Here is a 10,743-nt window from a genome sequence, read left to right as displayed (position 1 = left end):
TGTATATCTTCAAACAAGTTGAGTTGGAGGTTCTTCATCTTCTTTTGAAGATTCAGAGCTATTCGAGCTCTCCTCAACTTCTTTCCTATCTAGGGGTCTCGATTCAACTCTTTTAGGTGTAGAGGGAATTTGAATCACATGTCTTCCTGTTTAATATGTTCTGGCTACGTTGTAACAAAAGGAGGTTTGATTTTTCTACAAATAACACTTCTAATATGCATCACATTCTATGCAACATGGTCTCAAGGCTTGTATCCTTTCACACCATAACTTTATTTGATGAAGATACATTTTACTACCTTGTTCTCCATTTTTTCTCACTTCTCCTCGACACATGTACATGCCTCACAACCAAAAACTCTAAGATGTATTAATGAAGGCTTATAACCCAACCATACCTCTATAGGTTTTTATCAACAAGAGTTGATGTAGGAGACATGTTAACCAAGTAGCAAGCAGTGGCAACAACTTCAACCCAAAACTTTTATTCTAGACTAGCACCACTCAACATACTCTTAGCCTTCTCCATCAACATCCTATTCATTCTTTCTTTAACTCCATTATGTTTTGGACAATATAGAGTTGTCTTTTGTTTGTAAATACCACAATCTTTATAGAATCTATCAAAATCATTAGAGAAAAAATCAATACCATTATCAGTCCTCAAACACTTTATTTTCTTCCTAGTTTGCAACTCAAGCATTGCTTTAAATTCTTTAAATCAATTGAAAACTTCAAATTTACTCTTTAGAAAATATACCCATGTCTTTTTCCTATAATCATCAATTAATGAAACATACTATGCAAATTTTGCAATGGAAGGAACATCTATAGGACCAAACACATCAGAATGAATAAGATCCAATACACCAAAAGATTTATAAAAACTCGAGTAAAACTCAATGCGATTTTGTTTTTTTATAATTGCAATGCTCACAAAAATCAAAATCAAGATTACAATCAATCAAACCTTCAACAAGGATTTTATTTTGTAAGGTCCTTGGACACTTTTCTCCAATGTGCCCAAATCTTTGGTGACACAACATAGTCTTATTTGTAGGTAACTCTTATTCAAAATAAAGGGCACCCTTAGACACCTAAAAGTCATGACCATTTTCTCAAGATGAAACCTTCACCTCTTCTAGCAAAGTATTCACAGATTTACTTTTCACAAAAGTACTTTTACACTCAACAATGTATGCATCCAACTTAAATACAATTTTCCAAATCTGACACCTCTAACAATCAACATAACACCTTTGACCATTTTGCATCCTATATCAGAGAAGACTACTTGCACATTTGAATCTATTAGTTTTCTCACTAGATAATAGATTTTGAGCCAATCCAGGGATATGCAACACACCACTAATCATTTTTATTCTACCATCAGGAAACTTGATTCTAACTTTAGCATGACCAAAATATCTAAATGAGAATCATCACCCAAGTACACCTTACCTCCGTTAAATTCTTCATATTCAGATAACCAATCTCTATTGGAAGTCATATGAAAAGATACACCCAAGTCAATTAACCATGCATCATTGCCTGCATGAGTAGCTAAAACTACAATGAATGCATCACCATCTTCCTTCTCAGATTCATAATTTGAATCAAATTTATTCTTCTTCTTTTCTTCTTTGCAGTTTTTACTGAAGTGTCCAAATTTATCCTAATTCTAGCAAATGACTTTGGACTTTTGGGGGATTTAGATCTCTCCTTGGACTTGGATTTATCACACTTCTCATTCTTCTTGTCTTTTTCCTTAGGTCTTTCACAAATAGTTGGGGCTTCCCTCAAACTAATAGATACCTTCCTCTAGATCTCTTCACCAAGCAAGACACCCACCGCATCTTTAGACTTCATAACAACATAAGTATTAGCAATAGCCATAACAAAAGAGTCCCATGAATTAGGCAAAGAACAAAGAAAGATCTGACTTTTCTCCTCCTCATCCATCTTGACACCAACGGATTCCAATTGAGCCACCAACATATTGAATGCTTATAGGTGGTATGTAATATGTCCATCCTCTTCCATTCTCAAGGGCTACAATTTCTTCCTTAATAATTTTTTATTAAATAAATATATGGCTCGATACATCTCACCAAGCTTATGCTTCTTTGTAGAGGTCTCTTCATGGACATTAATTAGAACAAAGTTTTCTATGAAAAATCTAATTAGACCCTTAGATTTATGGTCCATAACATCATACTAAGCAACCACAGTAGAATTTATATGTTTTTAGACATTCACATCAACAACATCCCACAAATCTCGATCTATTAAAGTAGATCCTCCATCTTCAGCTTCCACATCTCAAAATTACTTTCGAAAAATTTCTCCACCTCTATTATCCTTGACTAATTTTTCATCTAAAAATTATTGCAACAAGATTGAAAAAAGTATCTTTTTCATAAGCTCGCACTCAAATTTGCATTAATTCAAAAAATCAAACAACCCATAACTGAAACCAAAGGTGATCGGGCTATTTTAGCACTTGTAAGGAAGTTAAGGTCATGGAATAACTTCCTACACTAATCTTGAGAGGAGGGTAATGCAAATACCTTTCGAATATTTATAACAATTAAACAAAAATAACACAATAGCACTCGTACCGAAATATTGTGATTTACGTGGGAAAAACCCTTCTAGGAGAAAAACCCCACACTCCAAAAGCCGCCCAATATTATTATTCAAAAATAAATAACAGATTACACCCAACTACCATCTCGTGTACCTCATATATAATAGACACAAAACATGAAACAGTCAAACAGTATTACAAAACCATGGTCTAGAAGCACCCAATAAATTGGCACCCATCTTATCCCCAATCCAAGATACCCTATGATGTTTCAAAACACACATCAACACATGTACCTCCCTTTTACATCTCACTCATGTGTCCAACACATTTTTTATATTTCTCATTTTGGGAGACCCAACTTTTGGAGGCCATAACTATTGAATAAGCTATATGGTTGATGAACCATTTGAAGTGTCAGAAAGCTCATGATGTACTCTATCAAGTTGTAACCTACTATGCCAGTTATAAACACTTTCAGGTTGTTTTGGAACCTCTAAGGCCTTCAAAATTAACTTCGAAACTTTTGTTTGCAACATCCAAAAATGAAAACTTTAATATCTTCAAATATAGACATGATCTTGCAATGAAAAATTTACTAGCATGCTTATCTAACTAATGCAAGGTTGAGACACCATGTCCCTAACATCCAATACGGGAACACAAGCCTTTAAATGAAAACCTCTTTATTGGGGTCTTGCACTCAGCAATAATTGGTCCTTGGTGGGCTCACTCAAAACTTTTCAACTTCACTAGTAGATCAAGGGCCCATTGATGGTAATTATATTATTATTTGAAGAGTTATTTTACTTTTTTATGTAACTCTTAATTTTACTTTTGAAAAGTCGCCATTCATGAGAGCATGAGCCTTTAAGATGAAACTTCTTTGACACATAGCTAGAGACTAAGAGGTATCCATTCCACCAAAATTGTCTTGGGTGTGATCTCGATCTCATCCTTTACAATATCAAGGCATTACACTGAACAATACTTGATCCCTAGTGGAACCATTCAAATTCACAAATAGATCAAGGACCCATTGATGTTTATTTTACTTTGAAGAGTTATTTTACTTTTGTATCTAACTCTTAATTTTACTTTTGAAAAAGTTAATGTTTACGATTTTTATAATTTTTTTGATTTATTTTTACTCTGAAAAGTGTGGTAAATATTATATAATTAAAATGCTTTTTTTTTAATAGTTTCATTTGTTCATTTTTTATCTTTAGATATTTTTTAAAAAAACCTTTCTACTAAATAATTTTTTATTTTTTTTAATATATATTTTTAATGATTGACGAAAATAAATTAAAAATAAATATTACTTTTCTTTTATACTTATTTTATATTGTATATATTCTATTTCTATATTTAGTTATGCCAACTATATTTTGCATTGCACTAAAGGTATAACTACAACAACAACAAGGGATTAAATGTAATGGCCAACAAAAATAATTAAAGATGTTATATAAAAAATAATAAAAAATTAACTTCGTAAAATAACTATTAAATAAAATAACTTTATGTAAATCTATTAATGCAAAATAACAAGTAAACAAGTGTCACATAGTGTCGAGTACTTGACGCGTGTTAATCTTGTAGTGCAAATAATAAATTTAATAAGATAGCTATGCAATTTCAATGTGGTAAGGTGGATTAATTTGTAGTATTATAATAATAGTTTAAATTTAGGATTATAGTAGTTAATATATTAGAGTTATTACCATTTCAGTGAATATTATGGTTATTTGAACTAACATTGGTTTTAAATTTGATTAGCACAATCTAATTAATTGTAATTATAATCTTAGATGTAATTATAATTATAATTTTAATAAATTCCTTATAATTATTAGGTGTGTTCTAATTAATTATAAAGTTACATAATTTTAATTTTAATTTCATTTATATAGTTATAACTGTAATAATAAATAAATTGAGTTTTCTGCAATAATATTATTAAGTTTTAATATTAGAAATTGTATATTCAAAAAGTAATTATTCATAAGTTTAATTTTAAGTTTTTTTAAATAAATCAATTTTTTTTATTATCGGTAATGTAGATATTTTATTAATATAGGAAATAAAGTTTACATAGTTCAAAACGCCTGCTAGCACAGACGAACACCCCGAGATACATTGTTCTGCAACCCCACCAACTCAGAATTACAAACAAAACATTAGCTCCAAACCAATATGCCAACCCACAATAGTCTTCTTACATACATAATTAAGCCCCGAGAATTAGTCCCGACATACCAAAATTCACATACTAAAACTCAAAGTAAAAGCATTAACACATATACATGTATTTAGATATAAAACAAAATTTACAAAAACAGGGAAACCGGTGCTCGAGAAGAAACAGAGCAACTAGTAACCCTGCATCATCTAGACTAGGACAAAAAATTTTGTTTGATTAAGCCCTGACCGGCCCGTGACCACTCTCAACAACCACAGACTATCAAATCACATTCCAGCCAGACATAGATCCCGACCCATCAGGAAACTCTATTTTAATCTTCATATTACAGTTGTTTCTCTTCTTCATAGTGTGTGCTATTTCTCTTTCAATCTCTGCAAACCGGACAAAGACCATTTCGTCTTCTCATGCTTCATGAGCCTCATCCATCTGCACCACTCAGTCCGCGTCATCTCTCCAAAATAGAAAAGGTTGATACTCAACATTGATTCAGTCTAGCATCAGACCCTCACAAATGGCCTCCTAAAGACATGCCCCATCAATGAGACCAAACCACATAGAGAATGGATTGGTAGACAAGCTTCAAGACCCATTCGACCTCCAATTTTGTGCCAAACATCAACCCCCAAGCTACCAACATGGACACAATGTCCATATTAGTCTTTTATCTGTATTTAGAAACCAAATATTCTCTACCCAGGAGACGTTTAATGATGTCGAGAAAGAACTAATAAAAATTCACCACTCACCCTTCAAAAGAGCTCAACTTCATAATGCCAAAAAATCTGGAAATTTCTAAATAAATAAATGCCTTCAGCCTCATCCTACACGTGAAGCATACCACCTCACATACCACCAATCCAAAAATCCATTGTTTTGATGACAAATTAAAGAGACGACAGAGAATTTAATGATGCAAGAATAAAACTACCCCAAGAACAAGGCACATGAGATGAAAAGATGTTGAAGTACTACAAAATCTGAAAACAATAATGACATCACTTGATTAAATCTGCCACACCACCTCCACGTCTGAGTTGTCCCACCAATGGATAGTTTGGGGTTCTAGATCGCAAGCCACATTGGATGTAAGTAGTCAGCTTCTCCATTTCCCTCCCGTTTAACATGAGAGATTTTAAAATCTTGGAAATTACTAAATTTTGAACAAATAATTGAAATGAACTTATTAATTTGTCAATACGTGGTTGAGTCCTTTGAAATTGCATCAGTAATTATTTTGGAATCCCCTTCCAAATGCAGCTTTGAAACATTAAGAATGCGAGCTAATTCAACTGCCAGTAGTGCCGCTTAAGCCTCTGCCTCATTATTCATCCCATTTTGCAATCTTTGAGCACCTTTGGACAAAGTTTTCCTTTCATCATCGCGAGCCACACCCCCAACCCTTGAAATACCTGGATTGCCTCTTGAAGCACCATCAAAGTTGATCTTCACCCAGCCCTTCTCTGGTTTCTTCCAAGAAACATCAGATGTGTTACTCACAGAAGGATTATCCCTCAAAGGCCCATCAACGGGCTTTTAATAAATCAATTATTAAAAGTAATTATTATTATTATTTTATTTTTACAATATATTAATTCACAAAAACAACTATTAAATTTATAATATGTTAAAATTTTACAATGAAGTTGTTTTAAACTTAATATTTTGCAATACATATTTTGTAAACTTGATAGATTTATTGATAATATATTAATTTACAATATATCAAGTTGACAAAAGATTTATTGTAAACTTTTAAATATTTTTAATTCAATAAATTTATTGATATTATATTGTAATCTTGATAAATTAAAAAATAATAATTGCTTTTAATGATTGATGCATTATAAATAGTTATTAATCTTAAAATTCAATTTATGAATAACCACTTTTCAAATATACATTTTCAGCATTAAAAGTCTATAATACTAATCTAAGTTCTATTAATATATTGTAAATTTAATAGATTTATGGGGATGACCCCGCAACATGACGATTGTCACGAGCCCTATTGAGAGGGCAGTCTTGTGTTCGAGTACATTCGTCTTGTGCGGATACACTTTCTCTTGTTGGTGTTCATACCATGATTTTCGTGTTGTAGCGGTATTTGACGATTGACCTAGTCTCCTCTTGTGATTGGTGTCCATGCTGCTCCCATGTCCATGTTGCTCCCATGACTTGCGATTGGTGTTCTCATTGGTGAGGCATTGATGTCTCTTCGTGTTCGTTGTGCCCTGCCAAGATCATGATGCCCCCTACTAGTTGATCATGATGCCCCCTATCAGTTTAAGGAGTGACAAAGCCCGTTTTGGAGAGATAAGGAGAATTGTAATGGAGTGATAAGGAGATGTTTGGAGAGATAAGGCATTTGGAGTGATAAGGAGATGTTTGGAGAGATAAGGCGTTTGGAGTGATAAGGAGAGATAGATATAACAAAAATATATGTAAGTGTGGCATTCATATCATCGAGGAGGTGTTAATACCTCATCATGTAATCCCCCATTGTGACACCCACTGGTTCGTAGCTCCAGTTAAAAGCATTCTTAATAAATAAAAATAATAACAACATTACCGATCAAAAAATAAATTAATAGATTTATTTTTTTATTACTAATTACTTTATTACTATTTTTTATATTTTGTAAAAATAAATCTATTAATATGAATAACTTATTCATAAACATATTTTTAAAACTTAAAAATAAAATAAAAAATAATAATAATTAATTTATTAAAAAATAATTAATCTTAAAATTTAATTTATAAATAATTATTTTAAAATAATCAATTTTTAACATTAAAAATTTATATTACTAATTTAAAACTCTATTAATATATTGTAAACTTATAAATTTATTTTTAAACCTTAAAAATAAAAATAAAAATAAAAATATTTTTAATAATGTTAATTATTAATAATTATTAAAACCAAAAATAGCTATCTAAATCTGAGATCGACGTACCATCAGATTAGAATGAGGGCATCAAAAGTTGAGAAGACTACATTCATGTGTCACTTTGGGCATTTTGAATTCCTAGTCATGCCCTTTGGCTTGACTAACGCTCCGGCCACATTCCAATCTTGCATGAACAAGATCTTTCAGAAGTAGTTGAGGAAGTTTGTACTCGTATTTTTTGATGATATCCTCATCTTCAGCAAGTCCTGGAAGGAGCACTTGCAACACTTAGATGAAGTGCTCAGTATACTGGAGTCTGAATCCCTGTTTGCTAAGGAGTCCAAATGTGAATTTGGAATGAGAGAGTTTCTCTATTTTGGTCACATCATCAGTGCAGAAGGTGTGAAGGTGGATCCTGAAAAGATTAGAGCTATCATTGATTGGCCACCACCTGAGACAATAACATACTTGAAGGGATTCTTAGGTCTATGTGGTTTTTAAAAAAAAATTGTGAAGGGATACTCTCAGTTGGTTGTCCCCCTCACACATCTCACTAAGAAAGGAGCTTTTGAGTAGTCAGAAAAGGCACAAACAGTGTTTGATCGGTTCAAGGAGATAATGAGATCGTGCCTTATTTTGGCCTTACTAGATTTCACCAAGCCTTTTGAACTACAGTGTGATGCATCAGGACAAGGTGTTGGTGCGGTCGTTATGAAAGACAAGCATCCTATTGTTTTTGAAAGTAGAAAATTGAGAGGAGATAAAAGATTATATTCCACATATGATAAAGAGATGCTTGCCATAATGCATGCTCTTGCAAAGTTTAGGCAGTACCTTATGGGGAGTAAGTTTGTTGTTAAGACTGATCCCAACAATCTTAAGCACTTCATGCATCAGAGGGACTTGAATGAGAGACAACAGAAATGGGTGAGTAAGCTACAGGCTTACAACTTTAACATTGAGTATGTCAAAGGGAGGAATAACATTGTGGTTGATGCTCTATCTAGAAGACCCCACTTGAGCTCTTTGTGTGAGCTTACAGCAAATTGGAGAGAGTTGTTGCTTGCTGATTATGCCAAAACTCAGTTTGCAACCAGCATTATTGAGGGTACTTTTTGTTGAAAATTATAGCTAGATCGGATTATGTATGAGCAAATTACTTACATTGGGTTGGGCACAAATTGTAACAAATGTATCTTGTAAAGCATCTAAATTGGGCCCTATTAAGAGCACCCAAACAAACATAACTTGCTCCTTGTAAATTGTAAACTAAGCCCCAAAATTGGGCGCTAAAAGCTAAAAAGAAAAATGTAATTTAAATTAAGCAAGCCGACTTGGAGAAAGTGTTAAGGATGAATCGCGTATATAACAAGATTCATCCCAGATCTCACATCATATAATTTTCATAGCAGTCTTCTTCCCTAGCGAATTCTCAATCAAGCAACTCAGCAATCTTATTAGTGTGAATTTGTCATCAGCTCTTCAAGCCTAGCGAAGTGGTTCTCGAGCTTGGCGAAATTATCTTCTAGTGCAGCAAAAGCTTGGAGAAGCTATATCCAGTGTGCTGATTGAACTCCAAACATCTAGAACATCAAACTCTTGCAAGGCTGAAACTTGGTTATTACAATCAGTGAATTTGTGCCAGCACTACAGCAATTTGACTTGGATGAATTGTGACCTAGTTGGTTGTCTAAATCAGATGAGTAATCTGTTCTGAATGATGCTTGTAATTTTTCTCATATATAGAAAAGTTGATCTGGATCTTTGATGTTGGGTTTTTCCTCCAAGAGGGAGGTTTCCCAGGGTATCTTTGGTGTTCTTTGTGTTATGTACATGTTCATTTCATTTATTTTCTGAGATTAAATAATTCTGATCAAAAACTAACATGGTATCAGAGCTTTAGGTTCATTCTAAATAATCAGATTGTTAGTTGTCCTTCACTTTCAGTTTGTTGTTTTAGTTTTGCAAGATGGTTACAGGTTTGAAAGTAGAGGACGGACTTGAAGGTGCCCTCAATTTTACATCATGGAAGGTCTGTGTCCTCCTTGCTCTTGAAGAATTAGAGCTGTTACAGTTTGTGGAAGACAAGGATCTAACTGAGCCTTCAGATCCGGATGAGTTAAAGCAATTCAAGAAGAATGCTCTCAAGGCAAAGAAGTTCCTTATTGATTCCGTGAAGGATCACCTTGTTCCAGTTATCGCCAAATTGAAGATAGCCCGAGAGATGTTTAAACATCTAGAAGGCATGTATGAGATCAACAACATCAGCCAGGCACTTACGTTGAGGCAACAACTTCTTCAAGTGAATATGAGCAAAGGAGATTCAATCATGTCTTCTTCGTAAAAATTTCAGAATTGAAGGACCAACTCAGTGCCATTGGAAGCGAAGTTGTGGACAAAGATATTGTCATGATTTCTTTGAATTGTCTTCCTGACTCTTGGGACCCATTCATTCAAAGCATAAGTGGAAGAGCTGAATTTCCTTCCTTCGATCGCCTCCGGTCAAATTGCATTCAAGAGGAGTCATGCCTAGATGCAAGAGGAATGCATAAAGGCACTCATGGAGGAGATCAACATGTGCCTGCATCTCAACATGTTAAAAGAAAGGGAGGCCATTGGAAGAAGATGAACTTCAAAAGGGATAGAGAATTCAGACCTCCTGCGGTCCATGATTCAAGGAAGAAGCAAAGGGATCTTTCACGAATCCGGTGCTTTAAGGCTACCTCTTCATTTCTACCTTGTCCAGCAATGTGCCAACCGATAGCAACACTTGGTTGATAGACAGTGGTGCATCTAGACACATCACGCGATATCGAGAGCATCTCTCAGACTTGATGGAGAAAGAGTCCAACCTTCATGTGGTAATTGGTGATGAGGCTCAGTATTCGGTAAGAGGTTTTGGTAACACTTCTTTAAATTTAGAATCTGGCATGTCCTTGCATGTTAGTGATATTTTATTTGTTCCTAGAATTAAGAGGAATTTAATTTCTATTTCTACCCTAGAAGATAAAGGTTATCAAATAGCATTTTCTGAGGGTAAAGTACTTGCA

At 33.7% G+C, this 10,743-nt stretch overlaps 1 protein-coding gene across 1 annotated transcript; it reads left to right on the top strand.

Annotated features, from left to right (window-relative positions):
- Window positions 1-8,311: 8,311 nt before the first annotated feature.
- LOC131066833 (uncharacterized) lies at window positions 8,312-10,037 on the top strand. Its single transcript, XM_058001694.2, has 2 exons — window positions 8,312-8,624; window positions 9,673-10,037. Exons 1-2 carry the CDS (start codon window positions 8,312-8,314, stop codon window positions 10,035-10,037), a joined length of 678 nt encoding a protein of 225 aa, XP_057857677.2.
- Window positions 10,038-10,743: the final 706 nt, after the last annotated feature.

This window comes from Cryptomeria japonica, chromosome 4, assembly GCF_030272615.1.
Source record: "Cryptomeria japonica chromosome 4, Sugi_1.0, whole genome shotgun sequence".
Classification (NCBI taxonomy): domain Eukaryota; kingdom Viridiplantae; phylum Streptophyta; class Pinopsida; order Cupressales; family Cupressaceae; genus Cryptomeria; species Cryptomeria japonica.
The sequence above is the reverse complement of the archived record's forward strand: the minus strand, read 5'-3'. Positions and strand labels throughout refer to the sequence as shown.

Excerpts from the sequence above, each read along its gene's own strand:
- LOC131066833 (XM_058001694.2), top strand. The coding sequence starts at position 8,312 with ATGAGATCGTGCCTTATTTTGGCCTTACTAGATTTCACCAAGCCTTTT. Across the intron at positions 8,625-9,672 it reads GAGACAACAGAAATGGGTGA|GTTTGAAAGTAGAGGACGGA; the intron begins GTAAGCTACAGG and ends AGATGGTTACAG.